Source organism: Eptatretus burgeri, chromosome 4 (assembly GCF_056783735.1).
Source record: "Eptatretus burgeri isolate ZD-2024b chromosome 4, Ebu_testis_v1, whole genome shotgun sequence".
NCBI classification, from domain to species: Eukaryota; Metazoa; Chordata; class Myxini; order Myxiniformes; family Myxinidae; genus Eptatretus; species Eptatretus burgeri.
Window position 1 is genome coordinate 43,488,608 of NC_140964.1, and position 25,502 is coordinate 43,514,109.

General features: G+C 44.0%; 1 protein-coding gene across 11 annotated transcripts in view; it reads right to left on the reverse strand.

Moving 5' to 3' along the window:
* LOC147027920 (uncharacterized) overlaps window positions 1–25,502 on the reverse strand; it is a 75,826-nt gene that overhangs the window by 33,529 nt on the left and 16,795 nt on the right. For 2 of the 11 annotated variants that reach the window (XM_085877737.1, XM_085877736.1), the window contains 2 exons: window positions 13,660–13,800; window positions 11,454–13,547 (listed from right to left, as the gene is read on the reverse strand). In XM_085877737.1, coding sequence (XP_085733863.1) covers window positions 12,021–13,547; window positions 13,660–13,704 — 1,572 coding nt within the window. In that variant the 5' untranslated portion in view covers window positions 13,705–13,800 and the 3' untranslated portion in view covers window positions 11,454–12,020. Of the gene's footprint in view, window positions 1–11,453; window positions 13,553–13,659; window positions 13,801–20,822; window positions 21,022–21,241; window positions 22,456–22,485; window positions 24,858–25,502 lie in introns of those variants that run through there. The other 9 variants (XM_085877731.1, XM_085877733.1, XM_085877732.1 and 6 more) reach the window with 9 other exon arrangements.

Consider the following 25,502-nt stretch of genomic DNA (forward strand, 5'->3'; position numbering starts at 1 on the left):
TTTCTACATGTTTTAAGTGATTTCCACCCCCCCCCCCCCAAAAAAGAAAATTTTTGCAACTTTTTTTTTCGACAAAATTTCGATTTCTTTTTTTTGCATTTCGACATGTTTTCAGTGATTTCCAACCCCCCCCCCCAAAAAAAAATTTAGAGAATTTTTTTTTGCATTTCTACATGTGTTGTAATTTCCAACCCCCTCCCCAAAAAAATTTAGAGAAAAAAAAAATTTTTTTTTTGCATTTCTACATGTTTTAAGTGATTTCCAACCCCCCCAAAAATTGTTGGAGAAAAAAACATTTTTTTTTGCATTTCTACATGTTTTAAGTGATTTCTAACTCCCCCCCCCCCAAAAAAAAAATTGAGAAAAAAATGTTTTTGCAACTTTTTCAACAAAATTTCGATTTCTTTTTTTGCATTTCTACATGTTTTAAGTGATTAGGAGGATTTCGACGAAACTTGGTGGGGTTTAGGTATAGTCCAAGGATCATGCCATTAGATTTTGGACTTGGTCCCCCCCCAAAAAAATTGTTAAAGAAAAATAAAAAATTTTTGCATTCCTACTTGTTTTAAGTGATTTCCAACCACTTCCCCCCCAAAAAATTCCAACTTCCCCCCCCCCAAAAAAAAATTAAGAGAAAAAAATATTTTTTTTGCATTTCTACATGTTTTTAAGTGTTTTCCAAGCCCCCCCCACCCCCCCAAAAAATTGTTAGAGAATTATAAAAAAAGATTAATGATAAGACGTGTTTTAAAAACGATAAATGTATAAACAGGCGAGCGAGCATTGGGTGGCTTTGACACAAACTGTTTTTTTTTGTTTCCGGTTTTTGTCATGGGGAATGATGCATGCCGGGAGATAAAGGCATCGTCAGAGACATGAAAGACCCAAATAATATCAGACATGGTGTATATTTCCTCCACTGATTTTAATAAAGATATCTTTCGCATCATCAAAAAATAATTTTTAATCGTGATTTACGTTATTTGATCGCTGATCCTGAATCCAGGCCGAAGTAACCGGAAATTGCGTATACAGTTGTGAACAAGTTATAGGTAAAGTCAGAAGTGAATGTAAGAAGAATTCTACGTTCGCTTCTAGGCTTTGCGTATTCCATATTATCGGTGAGATGTGGGTGTTTGTGAAGCTTCAAGAAGAATTGGGTCAACCATCGTTCCAATAAGTGTGGTGACGACTCCATTAAAGAAAAAAAAAAAGGAACATTAAAAACGTCACAATGAAGGATTCCTCTCATCGCAGCCATTACATCAACATAGTATATACTCATTCGAAATATTTTCCTCGTCTTCATTGGCCATGAAGAGCAAACGTTTTAAAAATCAACTACAAATCAACGTTGTCCAATGTGCTTCCTGAGTCAATAGTAAGTATTAAATATACAAACGAAAACCTAAAACGAACGAACCGTCGAACATACGATTCTCCTCAGAAATTCCGCGCGACCACGACGATACAGTGATTAGCCGACGCTGTAACAGTACCACGGGTTTTAGAAGAAGAAGAACCTCACCCCGATATTAATTTTCCTTCAAACTTCTTCAGAACGTTCATGGACACGGTTTCGTATTCGGTCGTTCGAAAGCATAATATTGTCCATCCGAAATCAAGACATTAATATTAAATGTTCAAGGATAAGTAATTATCTCTTCTCGTATTTTGAGTTGCGCTGTCGAATAAATCCTGTTGGAAAACCGATACACCGCCCAAAATTAGTTGACGCAGCAGTGATTCCACCGATAAGAAATCTCTGTTTTGTGGGCCGTGGAAAAGTTCAGCAAACACAACTTCTCACCGACAACACCAGCTAATTTGTAAGTCTGGGACACGATGAATTCCCCGCTATATGGAGGTTACATGTGGTGTATTACACTAAATGCATTATGAGGGTCACATGTTGTTGTGGGCCGGGGTTCGGCGGCGATAAACGACCACCAGGGGGAGCGGTAGGGTCGTCTCCACCGAACACCCCGGAATTTAGGTCGTGATTCACGGATAAGTCCGAAAGGTCACGGGTCCCTTAGCGGACCGTGGTCGCCAATTCTCTGATGGCGTGGGATAGGGTTAATTGCCCAATTTCAATATACCTAAGTACCCACGTCGTCAAATTACCAGGGAAGTCACACGCTCAGCGGACTGTGTCGACCCGGGTCACGCTAGCGACCTCGGTCCGATGTAACCAAGCGGAATTACCAAAGTCCGTCGGTCCAAACGACAACTTACGGCACACGGCCTCCCTAATTCCCAATAGGCACCGTGCTGGGTCAATGGTAGAAACGACAGACAACGAGCTGGTACATTGAACAATTGGGGGTTTATTTATCAGGGGAGCACAGAGAGCAGAATTATCACGACTATAAGAAATGCAATTTACAGAACGACGGCGACACACACACGCAAACACAAGAAATGGACCCCGTTGGGTCTTTATTTTGGCCTTTCAGCTCGGAGGGAAGGTGAGCTGAGGGGGAGAGCCTACTCTTGCACCTGTCCGCCTCGTGCGGTCTGGTCGAGCTTGTCCGGTGGCGGGACTCGAACCCACCGCCACAACGCAGCACCAAGCACCAGGGACGGGGGAACAAGCGAGAGACGCCAGCCAGCACGAAGGCGGACGAGGCGACCATCGATCAAGCCCGAAAAAAAAACTTCCCCTGATCCAGCGACACGATGCGAGACAGACCCAGACCGCCAGACAGAACGTGCCAATCACTCAGCCTCTCTTGAGGTGGGAGGGATTTCTTTCCTCGCCACTCGCCTCCTGATTGGACGGTTGCATCCCGCGATTCGCTGGCCGTCCCTCATTGGACAGGCCCATGGTAGGCGGGGCAACTCCCACCTTTCTGGGGCGGAGTCGGAGCTGAGGCGATTGTAGCTCCGACTCCCTCCTCACCAAAGGCCACTTGCTTAATGGCGACAGTGGAGCGAGGCGATTGACGCTGTTGTTGTTGTTGTTTGTAGGTGTAAAAACCTAACTAGAAAAATAAACCCGCAGCACACACATGAAATTCCCTTTAGACACAGGGGATGGATTCTAACTATAAACACATACTTGTCGAAATAACTGAACTGTGGGGGCTGCTGACTGTCTGTGTGCAAATGGCTTCCAGATTCGTAACAATATTACGGTATATTAACCATATAAATCCTGGACTCCTAGTTGACTTACTCAAAGACCGATGTATCACCTGGATCTCCCCATGATAGATAAGATATCCATCCAGGAATATGTCCCAACCGAAGGGGTCAAATATACAGATATGACACAAAAAGCAACGATTTCTTTTCCAATGCAACAACACAACGAATGTGGTTTAGAATCATGATCGAACACCATGAAGGTTAAACAGGTACGAACCTTGAACAACCAATCAGTTCAATGTCAGTCAGTCAGTCCCACATCGAATTCGATAAATATATCCGCTCAAACCAAACAATACATTTCCTTAACTCAGCTACTCCTTTAGCAGAACGACAGAGCAATGGCCGATCTGGAGGTATTTCATTTCACTGTCCAGAACTTTGCTGCTATTATATTGCTTTAAACAAGGAATAAAAGAAAGGAACTCGGATGCAGGAGAAGGCCATTTTGACCCATCAAGCCCACATTACATCGACACCACGTTTTGTTTTGTTTTTGGGACCGAACAGTATACATATAGTCGAGGCTCGTGGAAGAATACATCAGGACATTACATTCTCTATTGAGTACATTACAGATTTAACAAACAAAACAAGAAAAAAGACCAATCAGAGCCCTCGTCAGGACTGCTTTTGTGTACTTTGGTGTGTTACATCTATACTAATAAGTGTGTGTGTGTGTGTGTGTGTGTGTGTGTGTGTGTGTGTGTGTGTGTGTGTGTGTGTGTGTGTGTGTGTGTGTGTGTGTCGTTGATTGATATCTACATTTGGGGGATTTCAGAGTGTGGAATTGAGTCTTCCCAGGGTGGGCTCAAAGCATCCCCCTTCATTTCAGTAATAGTCCATGAGCCAGGCATTGAAATTTTGGAGTTGACTACCAGAAGGGGGGACGAAAAGCCACTATATTTTTCAGTTAGTATGATATCGAGAGTAAATTTAACCAGAGAGTTGGTGTCAAAGCCACCCAATGCTCGCCTGTTTATACATTTATCGTTTTTAAAAGACTAGTCCAATAATATTTTTTTATAAAGCATTGCAGTGAAGTCTGATCCAAATAATTTTACAGCAATATATGTATTTGTATGTTGTAATCAGTAAACTAGTACACATATTAAATGAATGGCAAGCATCGAGTATAAACAAGCGAGCATTGGGTGACTTTGACACCATCTTAGGTTGAAATTAAAAAATAAAAATTTATAATCATTTGTTAATTTCAACTTCACGACACCAATAGTATACCCCAAAGGAACCTCCATGCCAAATATCAGCATCCTAGTACACATATTAAATAAATGGCAAGCTTCTAAAAAATAACTTGCACCAAAAACTTTAACGTTGATGTGCTACAAAAAAGTTAAGTTCAAAACAGGTCAAAAATTTAAAACATTTGAAATTATGTTTTTAATTTCAACTTCACCACACCAATAATATACCGCAAAGGAACCTCCCTGCCAAATATCAGCATCCGAGTACACATATTAAATGAATGGCAAGCTTCTAAAAAATAACTTGCACCAAAAACTTTAACATTTTCACACTCACGCTCACACTCATGCTCACGCCGGGGTATCGCTATAGCTCTCTGTTCTTCGAACAGGCGAGCTAAAAATGTGATGGACATCTGGAAAGAGTAGCCAAACACGTTTTTGGCGGCCATTTTGGAAAATGGCTACCACTTTTAAGCATATTTCGGAAATTTGACTACAACTTAGCAAGGATCGATCTGAGGCATATACAATCCTCAACAAGATATGTTAAAAATGTTATTTCACACATGCCAGTACAATTTGTGTAAAAATCGGTCTGCTAGATTCCAATATAAATGAGAAACTAGGTCAGAATTTATCTTTTCCTCCAATGATATTGGAATTTTCTACAGATATATACCTGTTATTTCAGTCCTCTCACTCGTCGTCACTGTCTGAAGAGTCCTGCTGGTTGTGCTCTGGCTCATCATCATCACTAGTCATGTTAGAACATGTATGCAACTTGCAGGCAGCTGTGCACTTCAGACCATGAACGATGCATGTGCAGTCACTTGGCCGACAAGACCGAGCACATTTGCATGACAGCAAACTGAGAACAACTTTGGGACCCGTGGATCCTGTCATCCACTTGATCGCGAGGCTGCCATCTTCACTTGTCGTCCATCCATGCCCTTGGTTGGGGTTAGGAGTATCAGGAGAATTTACTAAACTCCGTCGCCAGATGGCCGCCTGGTAGTTTGCTCGACGTGTGTGCTGTGTGAGTGTGTCTTCACATGGTGGAAGCTGTGCGGATTCGATCTCCCCTCTTCTACTGCGGAACATTTGATACCTAAGTTCATTAATTTTAATGATTTTCGTTTGTAAAGTTGATTTACACAGTAGAGTGTAAATGATTGCGAAAGTAAAGTTGACAGACAAACTCTTCGATGATGCAGAACAACAACTCATTTGTAACGTTCAAGCTGGTTCCAAGTGTTGCAAAAGCATCTATGAACTTTTGTTCATGAAGGAGGATTTTCAAAGCTTTCAGCTTTCCTTGACCTGCAAATGCACTTATGGTGTCACAGCCAGTCCCCTTCCTTCTCAGCGAGCCTTCACTTCGGACTCCTCTGTCAAGAGCCTACAACCCTCTGCTCTTACAGCAGTACACCGAGGGATGCGCTTGGAGGAATGCAATGCATGAATTCGCCTGTAAGCAGAACGGGAATCACTTGACCACAGGTGATGCTCTACCTCCTCACATAGGTCTCCTTGTCCACACTGAGTGCAGGTACAATTTTATGCCTCAGCTCCCTGAACAGCTCAGCTCTGCCATTCAACCTGGCCCTGCGACTCTGGTCAATGGTATCCAGTGTCCCTTGAGAGACAAAATTCTTCTATGCCATACGGTGCGTTCCAAGACATCCACCGGCAACATCAAGGACGGTGGTCTTGAAGACAATCCACAACTCTTCAGGATTCCCCAAAGCACCCAGACCCCCCAAATCTCCACTCAGCCTGTTTGCAAACTCCTCAGCTACCCTCTCATCCTTGAGCTGCCAACATCCAGCCAAGAGCACATGGTCAATCTCCTTTGCCACACCACCTGCGTTGGAATACCAAGTCCAGCGATGATCCTGTGGGCACTGAAACCATGAACCAGCCACCTTAAGTCCATGACTTCTTGTAAAGTCAAGGAACTTATAGCTATTCTGGTTCACAGTCTCATAACCAACAGGGACCAAGACATGTCTCATAACCATCCCGATAAGAACCCTAACCCGAACATCCATCCATTTTAAGTGAAGAAAGAAAGGGGCTAGTGAGTACTAGAACCGCAGAGACAGACTCAACAAGGTGCCACCAGATTTTAGAGGGTGGAGAGAGGTTGGAAAGTTAAATCGTGAAGTTGGCCAGATGATTTCTGGTTTCCTGAGAGTGGAGACACAATTGTTGTCATTTTTGTGGAATGATTCGAGATTGCTTTTAGTGGATTTGCCTTCCAGGAAGAGAAGGCACCTTATTTTAAGGCAACTGCCTCACACTACAAGCTAGAGCAAAGTCGATGTAGTTGTATCGTAAATCACCATGCTTCCCACCGAAAGCAAGGTAAATGATGGCGAAAAGTTCTACCAGGAATGACCCAATATCAAATTTTGAGTGAAAAAATTTTTTCCCCTGTTTTGACCCCTGTGACTTTAAGTCCCCACCCTGTGGGACATGAACCAGGGGTCAAATCCAAAATATCGTTACATATTTCATGCGTCTCCCAATGTCAATTTCAAAACAGTTTCATTTATTAATGTTTAAAAATGTGCCCACAATTTAATTTATCGTGATTTCACCATTTGACCCCACCCCACAGGGCAGACCTAAAAATGACTCTGCTCTTGCACCTTCTTGAGCATGTGGTGATCATAACTACCAAGTTTGATGCATTTCTGGCCAACCATTTAGGAGCTAGCACGAAAGATGAATAAACAGACAGACACACAGACATAACAGAGGGAGACAATTACAATATTCTAGAAGTGCACTCGCTACAGCGAATACTTCCACCACGCAATGCCTGATCCAATAGAACATATGAGGCCCAATAAATTTTTGAGATGATATGCTATATATCGTTTTTAGCCCCATCTCTCAATGGTGAAGAATCGCTTTTACAATTAAAAAATTCTCATGTCCGGATCTAGATTTGGATCTTCACCAAAAACAAATCACTTCGTCCTTGTCACATACCCAACATGCCCACCAAGGTTCTTCCAAAAGAGAGAGAGAGAGAGAGAGAGAGAGAGAGAGAGAGAGAGAGAGAGAGAGAGAGAGAGAGAGAGAGAGAGAGAGAGAGAGAGAGAGAGAGAGAGAGAGAGAGAGAGAGAGAGCACACGCACCCCCACACACACACACACACACACACACACACACACACACACACACACACACACACACACACACACACACCCACGTGGGAGGAGAGTGCTGCATTTTATGAGGAGGGGACAGAATGAGATAAAAGGGTAGGAGAGAGGAGGAAAAAAACAGACAGGTGAGGGGAGGAGGTGGGGTGAGCAAAGAGAATATGTGATGCTTAACGACTGAACACGAAAAAAAAAAGTGCCAGAACAGCTGTACACATGACACAACAGAGTTTGTAAAGTAATCCACTGGCACATCCACAAAAACTTTGATATTCCAATTCCAGAAAATTTGTGGGAAAATGAACCAAAAGCAATCACTGAAAACATTGAAGTATCGCTCACGTACGACCTTATGATCCCATCGAGCGTGAACACCGAAAACAAAGCATTGCGACCAGATATAACTTAGGTACAAAAAAAAGAGAAGAAGGCATTGCTAATTGAGTTGTTAATACTGGTGATTTTGGACCAATGATGCAGAAATCAAGAAAATAACCAAACACCAAGACCTCAAGCATGAAGTGAAAAGATCCTAAAAGCTGAAGAATGCCAAAGTTGTACCAGTGATGATGAAGAACCTCATGGGAATGATGATTATGAACCTCACAGAGATATTAAAAACCATCCCTGGGAATATCACTTCAAACAAACTCCAGTTGGAAACTGTCCTGGGCTCAGTAACAATCCTGAAGAGAGCCCTCGGCACAAAACTTTAAGAACAGAAAACTTCACAGCTTGGTCCGTGCATCGTGACCACTTACCGAAATGAAGGTGGATACATTGAGCCCACCCTGGGAGGACTCCGTTCCACATTCTGAAACCCCATATGTAGACACACACACTTTGAGACTTGGCAGGTCTCTGTATCACCTCCTGAAATCCACCCATATGTGGAGGTAGCAGGCAACAACTTGCAGGTACACACACACACACACACACACACACACACACACACACACACACACACACACACACACACACACACCACACTTTGAGACCTGACAGGTCTCTGTTTCACCTCCTGAAACCCACCCACATGTGGAGATCCTAAATGTACACACATGTACACACACTTCCGTTATGGAAATACAGTTTATATATTGTACACATGCATAAAATACATAAAAACGACAAGCACAAAGATTTACCTTCAAACAGAGTTCATTGAAAGAGGAATTCAAGTGGGAAATTTGCAAAATTCAATTCAAAAATACATCAAGGAACAGAATCCAAAACGTCGATCTATGCTTTATGCCTTCACAACCAGATCACGGCAAACACCTGGTCGGATGGACCTTATTGTTTTTATATATGTATCGATGTCGAAGTGAGGGGTGGATTATATTCGGAGATCGTACAAAGGTTAGACAAAGCGATAACCTGTAAAAAATAAAATTGCACATTTTCAGTGGATGAGACATCTCCCACGACACCAACCGCAAGGCACCGCAGTGCCCAACACGGGCGGAAATGTACATCTGTCTAACCGATGTTCCCTTGAAAGCACGGATACTTTTACCGAAACGAACAACCAAGCAGCTTGGAGAGCCCTCGCTAAGTGGCTTAAGCACTCAAGCAAGCACTCCAACGAAACGGTTAACAAACAGCTGGTTTGGCACGTGATTAGCATCACATTTAACATACACCTCCCGGAGACGCCTGAAATGTCAAGCCGCGAACGCTGACGTCTCGGGATGTTTATAAACATTACAATGTACCCAGCGATTCACAGCGATGATGAACAGGCATTCGATAATATTAGTGAAGAAAGTGAATACAACAACTTTATCGTTAAGAAATTGCTGCGGCATGTTCCAGGTCAAGGCATGGTTGAGCAGGCCAAAAAACATGGCGGCTTCAGACCCCCAGCGAGGTTAACCAGGAAATGCCTGAAGACCCAGAGAGCGAGGTGGCCGAAGATCGTTTGATGAAAAATATAATTAAATAAGGTCGTTAATTATCTTCAACAGGGGTGTTTCAATTAACACAAACACCCAATTTTCACTCTTGCACTTCCTTGGAGTTTTGTTAGTATGCACACAAAGTTTCAGGCTGCGAGGTTTTAAAGTTTTGGAATTATGGAGGAGACACACACATACACATTGCCTTTTAGTAGGATAGATTCAGTGGAGATGCGGTCTTTGCTTGGGTAATATTAATTTAATTTCCTCTATTTTATTAGCCAGCTCGTCTTCTAACTCAGTGCCGGATTAAGCCTCGGCTGGTCCGAAGGCACATTTTGAAATTTTAGAGAATGGCCTGAAAAATTTAAATTAGATCTCGGGCTCATGGAAATGGACCCCAGACAAAAGATGAACTGATTCAAGAACAAAATATTTAATACAAAAAAAGACAAATATCTAATGTGAAAATAATTTTTGGCCCGAATTTTTGCCTGGCCCTAAGGCACATGCCTTGTCTGCCTAATGGTTAATCCAGCACTGTTCTAACCTTTGCTGTTCATTGTCAACCTTCTCTTCCTCTTCTTCATTCTGTTGCTCATTATTCTCCTCCTCATTGTGATCTATCCTTGTTGCTCTTTTTTGTTTTGTTTGCAAAGGTGCTGTTGGATATGGTTTAACAACTTCGAGTTGATCTTTCTCGAGAGGTGCTGCTGCGGCATTTCCTTTTGTCATTCTCTGGTCCTGTTGTGGAGTTTTGAGTTTTGTTTCTTTACTCAATTATACAATCTCTTGCCCAATTTCTGTTTCTATTATTGTGAAGAAAAATGAAATCTCATCTGTTTCTGTTTTCCTCTCTTGTTCTATTTTCTGTGTAGCACCAGTAAGTTCTGATGGTTGTTCCTTTTCTTTGGGAGTTTGTACTCTGGGAATCTCATCGCAAACGTATGTCCCGTCATTCCATTGTCGCATTGGTGACCAGTCATTTCCGATTGCCTCTTCAGTTTGCTCGTCTTATTCTTAGTTCCTCCTCTGTGAATATTTTCTGTTTGAGGATATTGTTTTTATCCCGTGGGGTGGAAGACCCAACGGGGTCGAAGCGCCGCTCGCATTCTCTCTTTTCTTGTTTACAGTTCATTTGAATGTCTATTTCTCCATTATTCGTAAAAATAATTCATTGAAAATTGACAGGAATATACCAGACACACATGCGTAGGCATTAACCGAGCCCAAAGTGCGATTGTGGCTCTTCGGGCCGAGGAACAGCCCATTTTCTTAAAATTGTTATTTCTCGGTTATTAGTGAACGGAACCAAACCAAACTTGACAGGTATATTCTGGAGACCATTCCCCAGGCATTAACAGAGCCCAAAGTGCGATTCCGGCCCTTTGGGCTGATAAACGGCCCTTTGGTCCATTTTCTTTAAATTGCTATTTCTCGGTTATTCGTGAAATAAACTGGACCAAATTTGACAGGTATATTCTTGAGTTCACTCTCCAGGCATTAATTGAGCCCGAAGTGAGATTATGGCCCTTTGGGCCGAGAAACCGCCCTTTCGGCCCATTTTCTTAAAATTATTTTCGGTTATTAGTGGACAGAACCAAACCAAACTTGACAGGTATATTCTAGAGACCATGACCCAGACGTTAACTGAACCCAAAGTGCGATTCCAGCCATTTGGGCTGAGAAACGGCCATTTCGGCCCATTTTCATAAAAATTAATCAAACGCGCTGGGCGATGCCCAACGCAAAATTAACTCGCAAATGATGACATGAAACTAGCCTCACTCTTGTGAGTGAGGTCCGTGCTATCGCTACTATCTGTCTATTCGAAACTATCTGTCGTCCGTGCTATCACTCACCTGAGAGTTGTACGAATGAACTCCCATGGGGTATGTTCGCAATTCGAACTTGTTTGTTTTTAAAGCAATGTATGAATCATTTAATACTTTTCTTTTCAGAGTAACCTTTACCACAGACAGCACACTTGTATGTATAATCTCCTGTATGGATATTCAATGGTGTAGAAAGTTAAGCAGTATATTAGGACTATATTTTCCAATTATGGAAACAAAACAGCAGCCACAATATAAGATGTCCAGCTGAAATAGTGATGGGAAAGGGAGAAGAGGGGCTTGCTCAAAGATTTCCATTTTAGATGACATTACAACTGTTTATTTCGAAGGAAGGGTGACTCATTAAAGCACTTTATACACATGATGATGAAAAGATAGGGACAAAATAAATACAATCAGAGAAATGCAGCAGAATCCAGACTCAACGATAGGTGAGACATAAAAATAAAATAAAAAAACACAAAAAGAAAACACTTCAAAGGAAATGCTCTGTGTTACACTTCATACATTTGTTTGTGTGTCCTGCCGCGAACACCCCACAACACAGATCAATAACTTGTAACACTCTCCACTATGTGGGCCCTGATGTGCAATTTCAAGTAACCTCAATGAGAAACCTTTACTACAGACAAAGCAGAATTACAGACGCTCTCTGGTGTTGGTGGTCCGATGGATGTTCAAGCTCTTTTTAAAAGTAGAATCATTTTCACAAATACAGGACTTCTATGGGCCCTCTGTTGTATGGATCTTCATATGCAATTTAATACTTTTCTTTTCCGAGAAACCTTTTCCACAAACAGCACACTTGTATGGGTACTCTCCTGTATGGATATTCATATGCAATTTCAGACTTCTCTTTTCGGATAAGTTTTTCCCACATACAGAGCACTTGTACGGGCGCTCTCCTGTGTGGACCCTCATATGCATTTTCAAATTACTGTTTCGAAGGAAACATTTATCACAAACAGAGCACTTGTATGGGCGCTCTCCCGTGTGGGTCATCATGTGTGCTTTCAAGGTCCTTTTATACCGAAGATTCTTATCACATATGGAGCACTTGTAAGGGCGCTCTCCCGAATGGGTCATCATGTGTGTTTTCAAGGTGTGTTTATACCTAAGATTCTTATCACAAATAGAGCACTTGAAAGGACGCTCTCCAGTGTGAACCCCCATATGCGATTTCAAATGATCTTTTCGGGAGAAACCTTTTCCACAAACGGAGCACTTGCATGGGCGCTCTCCTGTATGGGTTAATTTATGTAGATCTAAGGGATGTCTATAAAGAAAACCCCTCCCACAGTCAAAGCACTTGAATGGACACTTATCTGTATGTGTTAATTTATGTCTCTCGAAGGTATATTTATAAAGAAAACCCTTCCCACAGTCAAAGCACTTGTATGGCCACTCTCCGGTATGGGTAACTTTATGACCATCCAAGGTATTTTTATAAAGAAAACCCTTCCCACAGTCAAAGCACGTGTACGGGCACTCTCCCGTGTGGGTAAATTTATGTGCGTCTAACATATATTTCTGCAGAAAACCCTTCCCACAGTCAACGCACTTGAAGGGGCGCTCTCCAGTGTGGATCCTCCTATGCATATCCAGACTCCCCTTTTGAGAGAATGTTTTACTGCAGAAAGAACATTTGTATGGACGCTCACCCGTATGGACCCTCGTATGCAATTTCAAACTGGCTTTCATCGAGAAACCTTTACCACAGACAGAGCACTTGTGCGGACGCTCTCCTGAATGGACCCTCATGTGAAATTTCAAATTACGTGGCAGAGAGAAATATTTTCCACAAACAGAGCACTTGTATGGGCGTTCTCCTGTATGGACTCTCATATGTAATTTCAAATTACGTTTTCGAGAGAAATCTTTACTACAAATTGAGCACTTGTATGGGCGTTCACCTGTGTGGACCCTCATATGTAATTTCAAATCGCGTTTTCGAGAGAAATCTTTACCGCAATCAAAGCACTTGTGCAGGAGCTCTCCTCTATGGTTCATCATGTGTGTATGCATGCTGCTCGATGAAGGAAAAGCCTTACTACAAACATTACACTTTTGCCTTTTGAGAACCTTTGTGCATTTTGAAAGTTTTATCTCAGCCTTTGTATTATGTTGATGAGACCTGGATTGGTGTTGTAAAGGTAATGGGTCTTGATGATGCGATTGTTCCTTCAAAACACCAATGTTGTTCACCGCCAAACAGTGACTGGACAATATTTGTCCAAAATTGCTTCCCGACTGTTCTGCAAAAATATCGAACATGAAGCAACCATCAAAATATTTAACACAATTTCAAAAATCATATTACCCTGAACAAGATCTATGAAATATTTTGGACCTTTCTGCTCACCAGTTGCAGAATAGGGAAAACTGCAATTTGTAGGATGATTATCATCTGGATCTTCCTTAACAGAAACGCATTTCAAAGTTTCTGGGTCTGAAGAATCGCCATTCTCTTGTGTATTTTCCACTTTTACAAGACAGATATCACCTGCACACAATTCATTGTCAATAATCTGCAGGGCCCTGAGGATTGCAATGTTGCAAAACAGAAATATAATGTATATTTATTCAGTCCTGTAAGTAAATTGCAACAACAAAAAAAGAGATGATACCATCATCAGTAGAATAAGGGGATTAATGAATGCAGGTTGGCAAGTCTGAACCTGGAGACGGTGAGCAATGAAAGTGCATGGTATTGTTGTGCCCTCACATCCGTCGGGGCCGGCGAGAACACCGCTCGGTTTTCACTGAAGCATGGAACGGACCGCTTAAGCGGTTCGTGTCCGAGGCCGGCCAGCGGCGAGGTACGATCGCCCGGTTAACTACCCGCGCAGGTACTTAGGTAGGTCGAGTTTGGCGAACAACCCTATCCTGCGCGGGTGGCGCCACAACACGCGGGTAGACCCCAGTGCGAATCCCAGCTTGCCACATCAATGTGGCCGATTGACTCAATGGCCGCAAGCAAGATCTCGTGCCCATTGCCATAATACCTTGCTAATGGGACCACTGAGCCAGCTAATGTGGTGCGCTAATTCAGTGTCGTGTGTCCGATCTCTCATTAACGACCGAGCAGAGCCGGTGAGGCATACAACACTGTCTTGTTATGGGCGGTGGTCGCACGTGCCTAGCCAGTCCTCTAACGTATGTGGTCACACTCAATCAATCCACAGCAAGACAGCTTCACAGATTCGAGATGCGGCTTCTTTCCAGGTTGAGTCCGGGCATCTTCTCCATCTCCACCCCACCACTGTTGTGTGCATTTTTACCTTATCTGGCCCCCAACCTCTAGTAGTGACATACTTCACCCACCCCCACTCCCAATCACTCTCAATAGGACTGAAGGTCCATTTGAAGGGTGAGAGGACTGCCACAACCTTGTTAGAGGACAGTCATCCCCCTTTTCTTGGGCTTGCTGGAACGTGGCTTTCCTACCTATACTGGTGCTTCAAGGCCTACCCAGATGCTTTAAAAGACAGAAAAGACAGATTACAGAAGGTCAAATATTAAAAAGGATTTTAACCTTTTGAATCCTAGCGGCCGTTTCACCGGCCGCTATTCAAACCTCCACATACCTGAGCGGCCGGTTTACCAGTTGCTAATCAAATATCCAAATACCGGAGTGACCGGTTTACCAGCCACGAGTCAAACTTCCATAAACATGAGCAGCTGGATTTTTATATCGGGATCCCAGGGTGGAGGAGCCGAAAGTCCAAAGAGCTCAGGGTTCAAAGGGTTAAAGACACACACATTTGGAAGGGTGGAAAATGTCTGTATGTACATAAAACAACACATATCAAATATACATCACCTCACACTTATTCCAATACATTCACTATGAGAGATAACGAAGCTTTGCGATGCAATGTTAACCCCTAGAAGTCATTTCCACAACACCATCCCCTCCTTTCTTCTTCAGACTCTCCTGAGTTTGCACCCAGAAATGGCAGTGGCCTGAGACCTGAGACTAATTATCACACAATACAGCTCCCCACTCCTCAATTATGGAATGCATTCTTTTGCTCAAATCTGACACAAGTCTCCACTCCCCCCCCCCCCATGTAATGTTCCATAACGCTTCAACAGACATCCCCGAAGATATTGTTATGAATTTCGGTCCGCCCGGCGTGCGATCGGCCACGTAACTCGAATCGCGACCGTGTCGCCCACCGGAACGGACAATTCAGTCGTGACCCTCCGTGGAACTACCGCCAGGAGCTAGTCACGGGTGAGTCTTTCGACCACACCACAATCGTGCCAATCGGCCACCCGCGCAGGATAGGGTTGTTCGCCAAACTCGACCTACCAAAGTACCTGCGCGGGTAGTTAACCGGACGATCGTACCTCGCCGCTGGCCGGCCTCGGACACGAACCGCTTAAGCGGTCCATTCCGTGCTTCAGTGATAACTGAGCGGTGTTATCGCCGGCCCCGACGGACGTGATTATTTACCGGGTGCTTACACCCTTCTACCAATTCCTTCCGTGATGCAAGATGGAACTTTCAAACAAAGGAAAGGATGCAACGAAATGGGGAACAGTTCGACAAGTACATTTATTCCACACTCAGACAAGGCAAGCACGTATTCACAGCCATACAGTACGAATGCAATTTACAAGCAAGGCAATGAAAGTAAGAATTACAACCGAATAAAGCAATGTTTATTTACGTGCACTTAAACAGTTTCTACTTTACAAGACACGGCGCCACAACACGCATTCACACAAAAGCAAAGGAAAGACCCCCTCAAAGGCAAGGGAGTCAGACTGGGCCCGTGGGCCTAATGCTCGTGGAACCTGGATGAGCGGCCAGGTCCACGAGACCGAAGGGTCCTACCCGCGCCCTCGTGGCGCGATGGCAGGTAAGCTGCGATGTCAGCGTAGCTGTGCATGGCTTCGTGCCCCTGGCGTGGTCGGCGAGCTCTCTCCGGCGCTCCCCGTCTGCCTTTCCCGTCGGCTTCGAGCTCCGTCTCCCGACTCGACTGCCCCGCTGACACTGCAGACTTGACTTCTTCACCCGACACTCCGCCGCTGCCACTCCACTGCTCCCACTTGGTTCTCTGCCGATGTACTGCACCTTTTTTCCCCTTCCTTCCTCTCTACTGCGTTGTGCTCGTGCTTATATAGCCCGGGGGAGGGGCGTCTATGTAAATTCCTGGATCACAGCAGGTTCGGAGGCGGGGCCACACCACCCGATGCTCAGCCATTGGGCAGATGAAAAGGGGGCGTGAAGCATTCCTGATCCGATTTTTGAGGCGAAAGGAACGCATTCACAGCCCATGGCATGACGTGTGGTAGAAAGGCGGAGGTGGTGGGAGTTTGGTTGTTGGCTGGCGTCGTTTGAGAATGTCGGTGAAGCAATGTTTGCAGGATGGAGTTGTGGAGGTAAAGAGGCGAAGGTGGTGGTGTTTGAGTTGTTGGCGGGCGTCGTTTGAGAATGGCGGTGAAGCGATGTTTGCGAGATGGAGTTGTGGAGGTAAAGAGGCGAAGGTGGCGGTGTTTGAGTTGTTGGGGGATTATTGGTCCAAAATAATGACAGAGAAAAGAAAAACGGCTATCTCAAAGGATCACAGCCCAGTGAACACGGAAATTCCCTCTAAACAAGGGTGGGGAAATCTAACTACACAATTACTTATCGTCATAACTGACCTAAGGACCCTTTATGGTGTATTGCGAATTTCCACAGCCGTAACAATATTATGTCACGCTTGAAGGCCCCATCCCACCCCTAGGGTGGCAGCAGGTTGATCAGGTATCTCATATTTTTACACAGGATAGTCAAAAAATGTTTGCCCAAAATGTCTTGCATCCTGTTTCATACCTTCTGGGATGCGATTGGTTCACGAAAAAATATTTTCACGAAAAAAATAAGTGACCACTATATTCGTTATTGTCTTTTTGTATGTCTGTATGTCTGTCTGAAGGATTCGCGATATATGCTAGATATCCCTTATTGTCGGGTTTTCTGTGTGTGTGTGTGTGTGTGTGTGTGTGTGTGTGTGTGTGTGTGTGTGTGTGTGTGTGTGTGTGTGTGTGTGTGTGTGTGTGTGTGTGTCTGCAACGCAAGGCGCCACAGCACGAACCAGCGAACTAATTTCAATGAAACTTTGCCAACACGTGCAATATGTGCTGGGAATGTGCGCGTTTGAATTTCGTTGCCGAGCAACCACCCGTTGCTGTGCAGCGGCCGAAAAACCGCGTACAGTATTTTCAATACTTGTCCTTCAGTTTTGAATGTAGAGAAACGAGACTTCGGAATTAAACACTTCGAGATATTGAGAAAATTTTACTCGAGCCGATTTTTGATTGAGGTTTTATTTTTCAAATGGTAGTCCTTCAAAAATCGGGTGTCTATTTACCGTCATTTTTTTATGAGGGGCTTAGGAAAGTGGGCGGAGCTTAGGGAAAGTGGACGTGGTTGATGAAAAGTGGGAGTGGTGTAGGAAAGTGGGAGTGGTGTGGGAAAGTGGGCATGGCTTATGAAAAATATTATGTGGCTCAGGAGGTGTGGTCAAACAGAAGCATTGAGAGAAGTTTATTGGGTTTTCCGTGTGTGTGTGTGTGTGTGTGTGTGTGTGTGTGTGTGTGTGTGTGTGTGTGTGTGTGTGTGTCTGCAACGTGAGGCTCCACAGCACAAACCAGCAAACCGATTATTTTTCAAATGGTAGTCCTTCAAAAATGAGGTGTCTATTTACCGTCATTTTTTATGAGGAGTGCCAGTTGGCAAAATACGCAATAGGAAAAATCTTGCCAGGCAGAGGAACAATTGTATGTGAACCAATATGTCTTGGCAATGAATCTTCGTCGGTGGATCGGTCAGAATGAAAAGCATTGTATCCAGCGCTTCGATCCTAGTGAATTCCTCGTCGCCTACCGGCTTGTCTGTCTGTCTGTCTGTCTGTCTGTCCTGAACATAGCTCCGTGGGTTTTGATCCGATCCTGATAAAATTTTGGTGGGAGGTTTATATCATGATCCAGTTGTGTTTTCCTGAAAATGGGTGTGGTGCGCCCATTATGGGCGGAGCCACGCCCAAAAAAACGTGTTTTTAAGGGGGTAGCCGATTTCAATTTACATCTTCTCCTCGGGGGTTTGTCGAATCTGATAGGGGTTTCGGTATTTGGTTAGCCCAGTGGCACCTGCATAGCCCCAAAGAGCTCAATTTTTCATTTTCATCCCAAGGTCAAGGTCACAAGGTCACGAACTTAGAAAATTGCAAATTTTGACGTAAAAAAATTTTCTTCTCCGAGGGGTTTGTCGAATCTGGCAGGGGTTTCGGCATTTGGTTAGGCCAATGGCACCTGCATAGCCCCACCGAGCTCGATTTTTCATTTTCGTCCCAAGGTCAAGGTCAAGGTCAAGGTCACAAAGTCACGAACTTAGAAAATTTCGAATTTTGACATAAAAATCATACGACCGCCCAAACTTTGAGAGCTAGGATGACAATATTTTTTATGCATAATCTTGAGGTTATTCCCCACTTAAAGTCTTGAAACCATTTTGCTCTATCTCGAACACCTTGCCCGTGGCGCCCCCTTCAAGTTTGTTTTTACGCTGATTTCATCAAAGTATGGATAATCCAAGGAGTGCGAAATGCCATTTAGCCTATATGATGTTATATTGTTCCTGGAATGTTCCAGAGGAAGTTTTGCGCCAAAGGTCATAATCCTTGGCCTTTGACCTCTAAAGTTCACAAAGGTCAAATATTCAAAGTTGTGGGAATCGAACCGGGTTTTCGACCTTCTTCGATGAACTAAGTCCAATAAGCTATAGCACGTATCCTGTTTCCTTATTTTAATGTCCACAACATTGTTTTGTGACCTTTAAAGGTTATGCAAAGGTCAAATTTTTAAAGTTGTTGAACGAAACCGGGTTTTCAACATTTTGCAGCTAATAACCTGTCACTCGTACAACATCTTGTTGATCATTTTTATAACTTGGTCAAAAATTATCAGATTGTCTCATCCTTGACTTCTGAAACAATCTACATCGTCAAATACCGCTCGTGAACCATCGTCGTCTTCAGACTTGTTTATCTTTTCATTTTTTCATTACAGGACTACGAACAATATTTTAAAAAGGAAACGTAGCACAGTATACCATCAATAAGACCGAGAAGCAGTTGGAAACCTCGCAATGGTCACATAGGACTAATCATTTTGGAGTGATGTTATTGTTACCGGTACTAAATACTGTATGTTCAATTTCTCTCATTTGCAAATAAAACAAGAAAAAGAACAATCAGACTGCAGATCCTCACCAGGACTTCTTTGGTGTGGTGTGGTGTTTGTGTTGTGTATTTTGTGAGGTGTTTGTGTGCAGCACTCGTGTGTTACATAATTAATAATAGACATAACTACAGCTGCCACTTTATAACTGCTGGCAGTGATGACCGGGTACTGAGATGTCCCGCTTTGATGCAACCCTGCTTTGATCGGACACCTGACCCAGACTCATGACGTTTATTATTATTAAATTGAATTCAGAATTTGATTCGAATTAATTCAATTCAAATGAATGGGAAGACCAAATAGCAGTCCTGCACTGCAGTCATCAGAAGGAACCCGAACAAGCAAAAAGCAAAGATGAAGTCATGAGGAGGAACCTGGATGGGATTCAGGTTTCAGCTGTTACTCCTCTACCCTCAAACCCATCTAGGTACAGCCAAGTGAGCCTTATTCAACAACAAAAAAAAAAAACTCAAAAAGAACCCAGATTGAAGAAATTAAATAATTCTGGCTGCTCCACCATGTGTCTGATCAGGTTGAAAGTTAAAACACACATTCCCCATCACCACTAGATCATAACTGTGAAGTTTCACGTTGATTGCTAAAGCGTTCAAGAGAAGGAATGTTTGAAAAAGATTTTCGCTTAATCTAACATTGCTGTCAAACCATGTGACCTATCAATTATTCATGAATACCCTGGTATCCCCAAGGCTTGGGGAACATTTGTGTGACATTTCCCCTCGATCTGTCCAGCTGTTCTGGAGAAGAAGATTTTTGGGGGTTTTAGGGTAAATCCAATATGGCCACCAAACCATGTGACCAATGACATCATATGTGTGAATGTTTTGTTCCTCATGGATAGACGGTCAGGTCATATGTGCAAAGTTTCACCTCGATCTGTTGAGCCATTTCAAAGAAGAACATTTTTTGAAGGTTTTAAAAAAAAAACAAAAAAAAAGCAATATGACTGCTGAATCACGTGACTAATGACGTCAACAATTTTTTCTGTGTACTAATTCATCCCGAGATGAGCCTCAAAAATGTTCATACTGATCGGATGTAGTGTTATACATATGCAATTATGATGTCATAACAAAGGCACCGATTACATCACCCAGGCGAAAATGCTACAGTTAGAACTATAGTATCTGAGAATTGTACTCTCATATACTATAGTTGGTAACAGGTCCTACTTCAGCAGTCCACAGAGAATTACTACAGGAAAGAAATGCTATTTTTGCCTGGGAATTAAAAAAAAAATCATACATATTCCCCATGAGGAGTACTTACCACGTGCCAAGTTTCAACTTTTTCCTTGGTGCGGTTTCGGAGATAGAGGTCTAAAGGTTTTCCGTTTTTCCAACATGGCTGCCACACCACGTGATTTATGATGTCATAATTATCAATGAAACATTCTGCATGAGTAGTCGCTTCTCTGGTGAAAATTGTCTCAATCCGACAAGTGGTTGCCGAGAAAAACACGAAAGTTCTGTGCGGACAAACAAACAAACGTGGCTTTCTCCGTGTCAGTGCACACCGAGCGCCCAGGTGCCCTTCTCCAAATACTTACTCACAATGAGCCACACCCCACAACCCATCAATTTACATTTGCACCCATTTAATTACAATAAAATTAAATACTTCTCTCAGCACCAACAGCAGAAGGCTATCCACATTCCAAAACATCTGATTCCCCTCCATCTACCTACCTCTAATGGGGATTTCCTCCATAGGGAGAAGGCTTCCTCCTCTTCATTCACACCCTCTTTGCATCATTCAACCAATCTTAATTCCTGAAAAGAACTTGTCCATGCACCTTATCAATCATTCCTCACTCATTTCTAATCCCACAGGGATGGGAAGAGGAGGAAGGAGGAGGAGGAGGAGGAGGAGGAGGAGGAGGAGGCATCTCTCTCATATCAGCCAATTAAAAATAAAATGATTCAAACCACATAAATATAAGGCCTCCTCTAAAATCCCCTCTAATCCTCGTTCCCCATCAGACTGCCTGCTCAGCCTTCTACCGACAACAAGCCTTGCTGCACTGCCTCGACTTCCATACCCAACACTCGTGCTGCAGGATCTCTGCAAGATCCACACGATACCCACGGTTTCCGTGTGCTGAGCACGAGCATGGCCCGCTGTGTACTCCGCTTGTTCCTCCCTGTACACCTGTCGGTCTGCCATGCACTCTCCCTGGGGTCCCCTCGTGACCCCCCCCCCAAAGCAGCCCAGTTCCCTCACCTTTCTGCCAATGTTTGTGGGGATACCGTGCTAATTTGATTGCTTCCCCTCCCCTTTCTTGTAAGGCTTATGGGAGATTATTAGTCTTGCCCCTCAACTTGCCTTCTGGCCCCATCCTTTTCTGTAAGGCTTTCATAAAACATATACAATATGCGACCTTTTTTTTTTTAATACTCCAGGCTTTCCACAAATTCCAGAAGGAACGTCAACCCAATTCTAACTATACCCCAGAGGCCTGCCCACATGCATGCTCCAGCATCTAGCACCTCCTGCCTGCCCATCAGTTCACTCCGAGGCTGAGCCGTGCTCACTAATTCTATGGAAAGCAGTCCTAGTTATAATCCTAAGCAGTCCATCACTCATGAGGGCTTCCCCGTCAGCGTTCCTTCTCCTCATTTCTCATCTATTCTACATGCCCAACACAGGAACCACAGTTACTCTGCTCACCACACTTCCACACATGCAAATGCCCTCTCCAACACCCACACCAATGTGTGTGGGCCTCGCAGTTGGTCTCAGGTTGCACGTGGTAGCTCGCCATGTGCCAAAGCACAGATCACAGATTGGCCATTCAACCTTAACCACACAGACCTGTGCTGTGGCATCAGACACAGGTTCAGGCAGCACACATGCAGGACCTCCACACCACACACACACACACACACACACACACACACACACACACACACACACACACACACACACACACCTGGCTGGAAAGAGTCCCTGTCCAGGCCTCTGTTAGCTGGACCCCTGCTCCCTGTTCGCACCATTGTCTTGTGTATGGGTGAAACTGCATAACTTTTGAAAAAAAAGGAAAAAAGCGATTTTCCTGAGGGAGATGCGGGGGTGTGCTCCCTTGGAATATTTTGAAAAATTGATGTCAAAATGTGGATTTTGTGGATCCTGTCCTGAAACAACAACCAAAATTTTTTTATTAAACAACAACAAAAACTGCAAATGAAAGTGATATTGGGGAATAATTTTTTTTTTTCATCTGAACATTCATTGCTGGAGCCTGGTGTTGGCTTAACAATTAGGGTGGCTGGCTTAAGATCTTAGGGACTTGGGTTCGAGCCCCTCTCCGAAAGTTGAATTAACACCAGGCAGGTTGACTCAGTCGTCATTCTTCCGAGGTTAGTTAAATGAGTAACAGGGGACACTGCATCAGTGTTGGCCACGGTCAGAGTCGTGAATGTAAAAGTGATGGGAATACTTCTGAAAGGAGTAAAAATGCCACAAGGGAATGGTAAGTTGCGAAGGTACTTGCCATCGCTGAATAGTCCTCTGGAACCCGGCGGGGCTGATGGCAGGAATGTTGATGAAAGATCCAAGGAGAATTCGACACCTGACTCTTCAGGTCAGGTCAGGGTCATGTACCATTCCCAAGGAGTTGCTGAAGCTGTGTCCAATAAGCTGACTCCAATGATAATTGAGGTAACACCGGTCAACGAGCGTATTATGAGACGAAGGATTCATCACTCCTTATGTGTCATTTCCCTGGTCTCTGTCTATGCTCCGACTGAGGCGAGTGATCTCACCATGAAGGATGCATTCTATGCCACGCTCGAGTCTGTGGTTGATCAGCGCCCCAGACGAGATACACTTCTAGTCTTGGGGGATTTCAATGCATCGACTGGAACTGATAGGGATGGTTATGAGGTGTGTGTTTGTGTCCATGGGTCAGGAACAATGAACCTGAATAGCACTAGGTTGCTTGACTTTGCAAGAAGTCATGGACTTAGGGTGGCCGGTTCATGGTTTCAGCGCCCACAAGCTCATCGCTGGACTTGGTATTCCAATGCTGGCGGTGTGGCAAAGGAGATTGACCATGTCCGTGTTGATGGACGCTGGAGGATGATCCAGAACTGCAGGGTCTACCGGAGTGCTCAGTTCCTCAATACTGACCACCGGCTTGTTGTAGCAGCTTTAAAGCTGCACCTTAAATCCGGGAGAATGGTACCATCCCAGCCGAGGCTGGATGATGGCAAGCTCAAGGATGAGAGGATAGCTGGCGAGCTTGCGAACAATCCGAGTGGAGATTTGGGGGGTCTGGGTGCTTTGGGATGTCCTGAAGAGTTTTGGAGTGCCTTCAAGACCACCGTCCTTGATGTTGCCGGTGGATGTCTTAGAACTCACCGTAGGGCAATGAAGAATTTTGTCTCTCAAGGGACACTGGATACCATTGACCAGAGTCACAGGGCCAGGCTGAATGGCAGAGCTGAGCTGTTCAGGGAACTGAGGAGTAAAACTGTACGTGCGCTAAGGGTGGACAAAGAGGCCTATGTGCGAGGAATCTGTGAGGGAGTAGAGCATCACCTGTGGTCAAGTGATTCTCGTCCTGCTTACAGGGGAATTCGCGCATTGTGTTCATCCAAGCCCATCCCTCGGCGCACTGTAGTTAGAGCAGAAGGTGGTTGGCTCTTGACAGAGGAGTCCGAAGTGAAGGCCCGCTGGGCCGGTTACTTTGAGCGGTTGTACCAGTCTGATCCACCAGCTGTCGAGTTAGAAGTCAGGGGTGTTACAATCCCTGTTGCTGACCCTCCAATTAACTGTGGTCCACCTTCGCTTGTGGAAACACAGGTTGTGGTGAACCGGATGAAATTGGGTGAAGCTCCTGGGATCTGTGGCATCCATGCTGAACTTCTCAAGGCTGGTGGAAATCCTGCACTCGTGTCGTTGCATGCAGTTCTGTGCTCTGCCTGGAACACAGGCATCATCCCAAATGACTGGAAGAGTTGCCTTGTTGTCCCTCTCTGGAAAGGGAAGGGTGATCACCAGGACTGCAACAACTACCGAGGGGTGACGCTGCTCTCAGTGCCTGGCAAGGTCTTTGCTCGGATAATTCTTGATAGGGTTCGCCACCATCTGCTTGAGCACCAGCGTCCAGAGCAGTCAGGCTTTACACCAAAGAGGTCAACGATTGACCGTATCCTTGCTCTTCGGGTCCTCACCGAACGCAGACGAGAGTTTCGGCAGGGGCTGCTTGCAGCCTATGTTGATCTCAGTAAAGCGTTCGATTCAGTGAATCGGGATGTCCTCTGGAGGATTCTTGGTCTTCGTGGGGTGCTCTCTGTCTCTCTCAGAAAAATGGAAAAAAAAAAAACTTTGGACCTCTATCTCTGAAACTGCACCAACAAAAATTTTTGAAACTTCGCACACAGCACGTACTCATAGAGAATGAGTGTGATTTTATGATGATATCATAGGTGCCTTAATTATGACGTCATCATTGCATATGTAGAACGCTACATCCGATCAGTGTGAAAATTTTTGAGGGTCATCTCGGGATAAAATGGTCCACAAAAAATTTTTTTGATGACGTCAACGGTCGCGTGATTTTGCAGCCAAATGTTTGTTTTTTTAACTTTCAAAAATCTCTAAAATGGTTGAACCAGTAATTTATAAAGTGGCAGTCCTGTCTCTTGTTAGTTATATAACACACCAGTACAAAAACGCCACACAAAATACACCACACAAAAAAACACAAAACAAGTCCTGGCGAGAGCCTGCAATCTCCGATTGCTCTTTTTATTGTTTTTCCATTGTTTTCTTGACATCCATTAAATCTTTTTAAACCTCTCAGTCTGTGTGCTTTATTAACCTCTGCCATCGAAGATGGATGGAGGTTACTGTTTTCACCCCTTTCTGTTTGTTACTTACGAAATCTTGAGATTTCGTAAGTATATTTGATCAGTTCCGTTACTGTTTGTTTGTTAGTGTGTT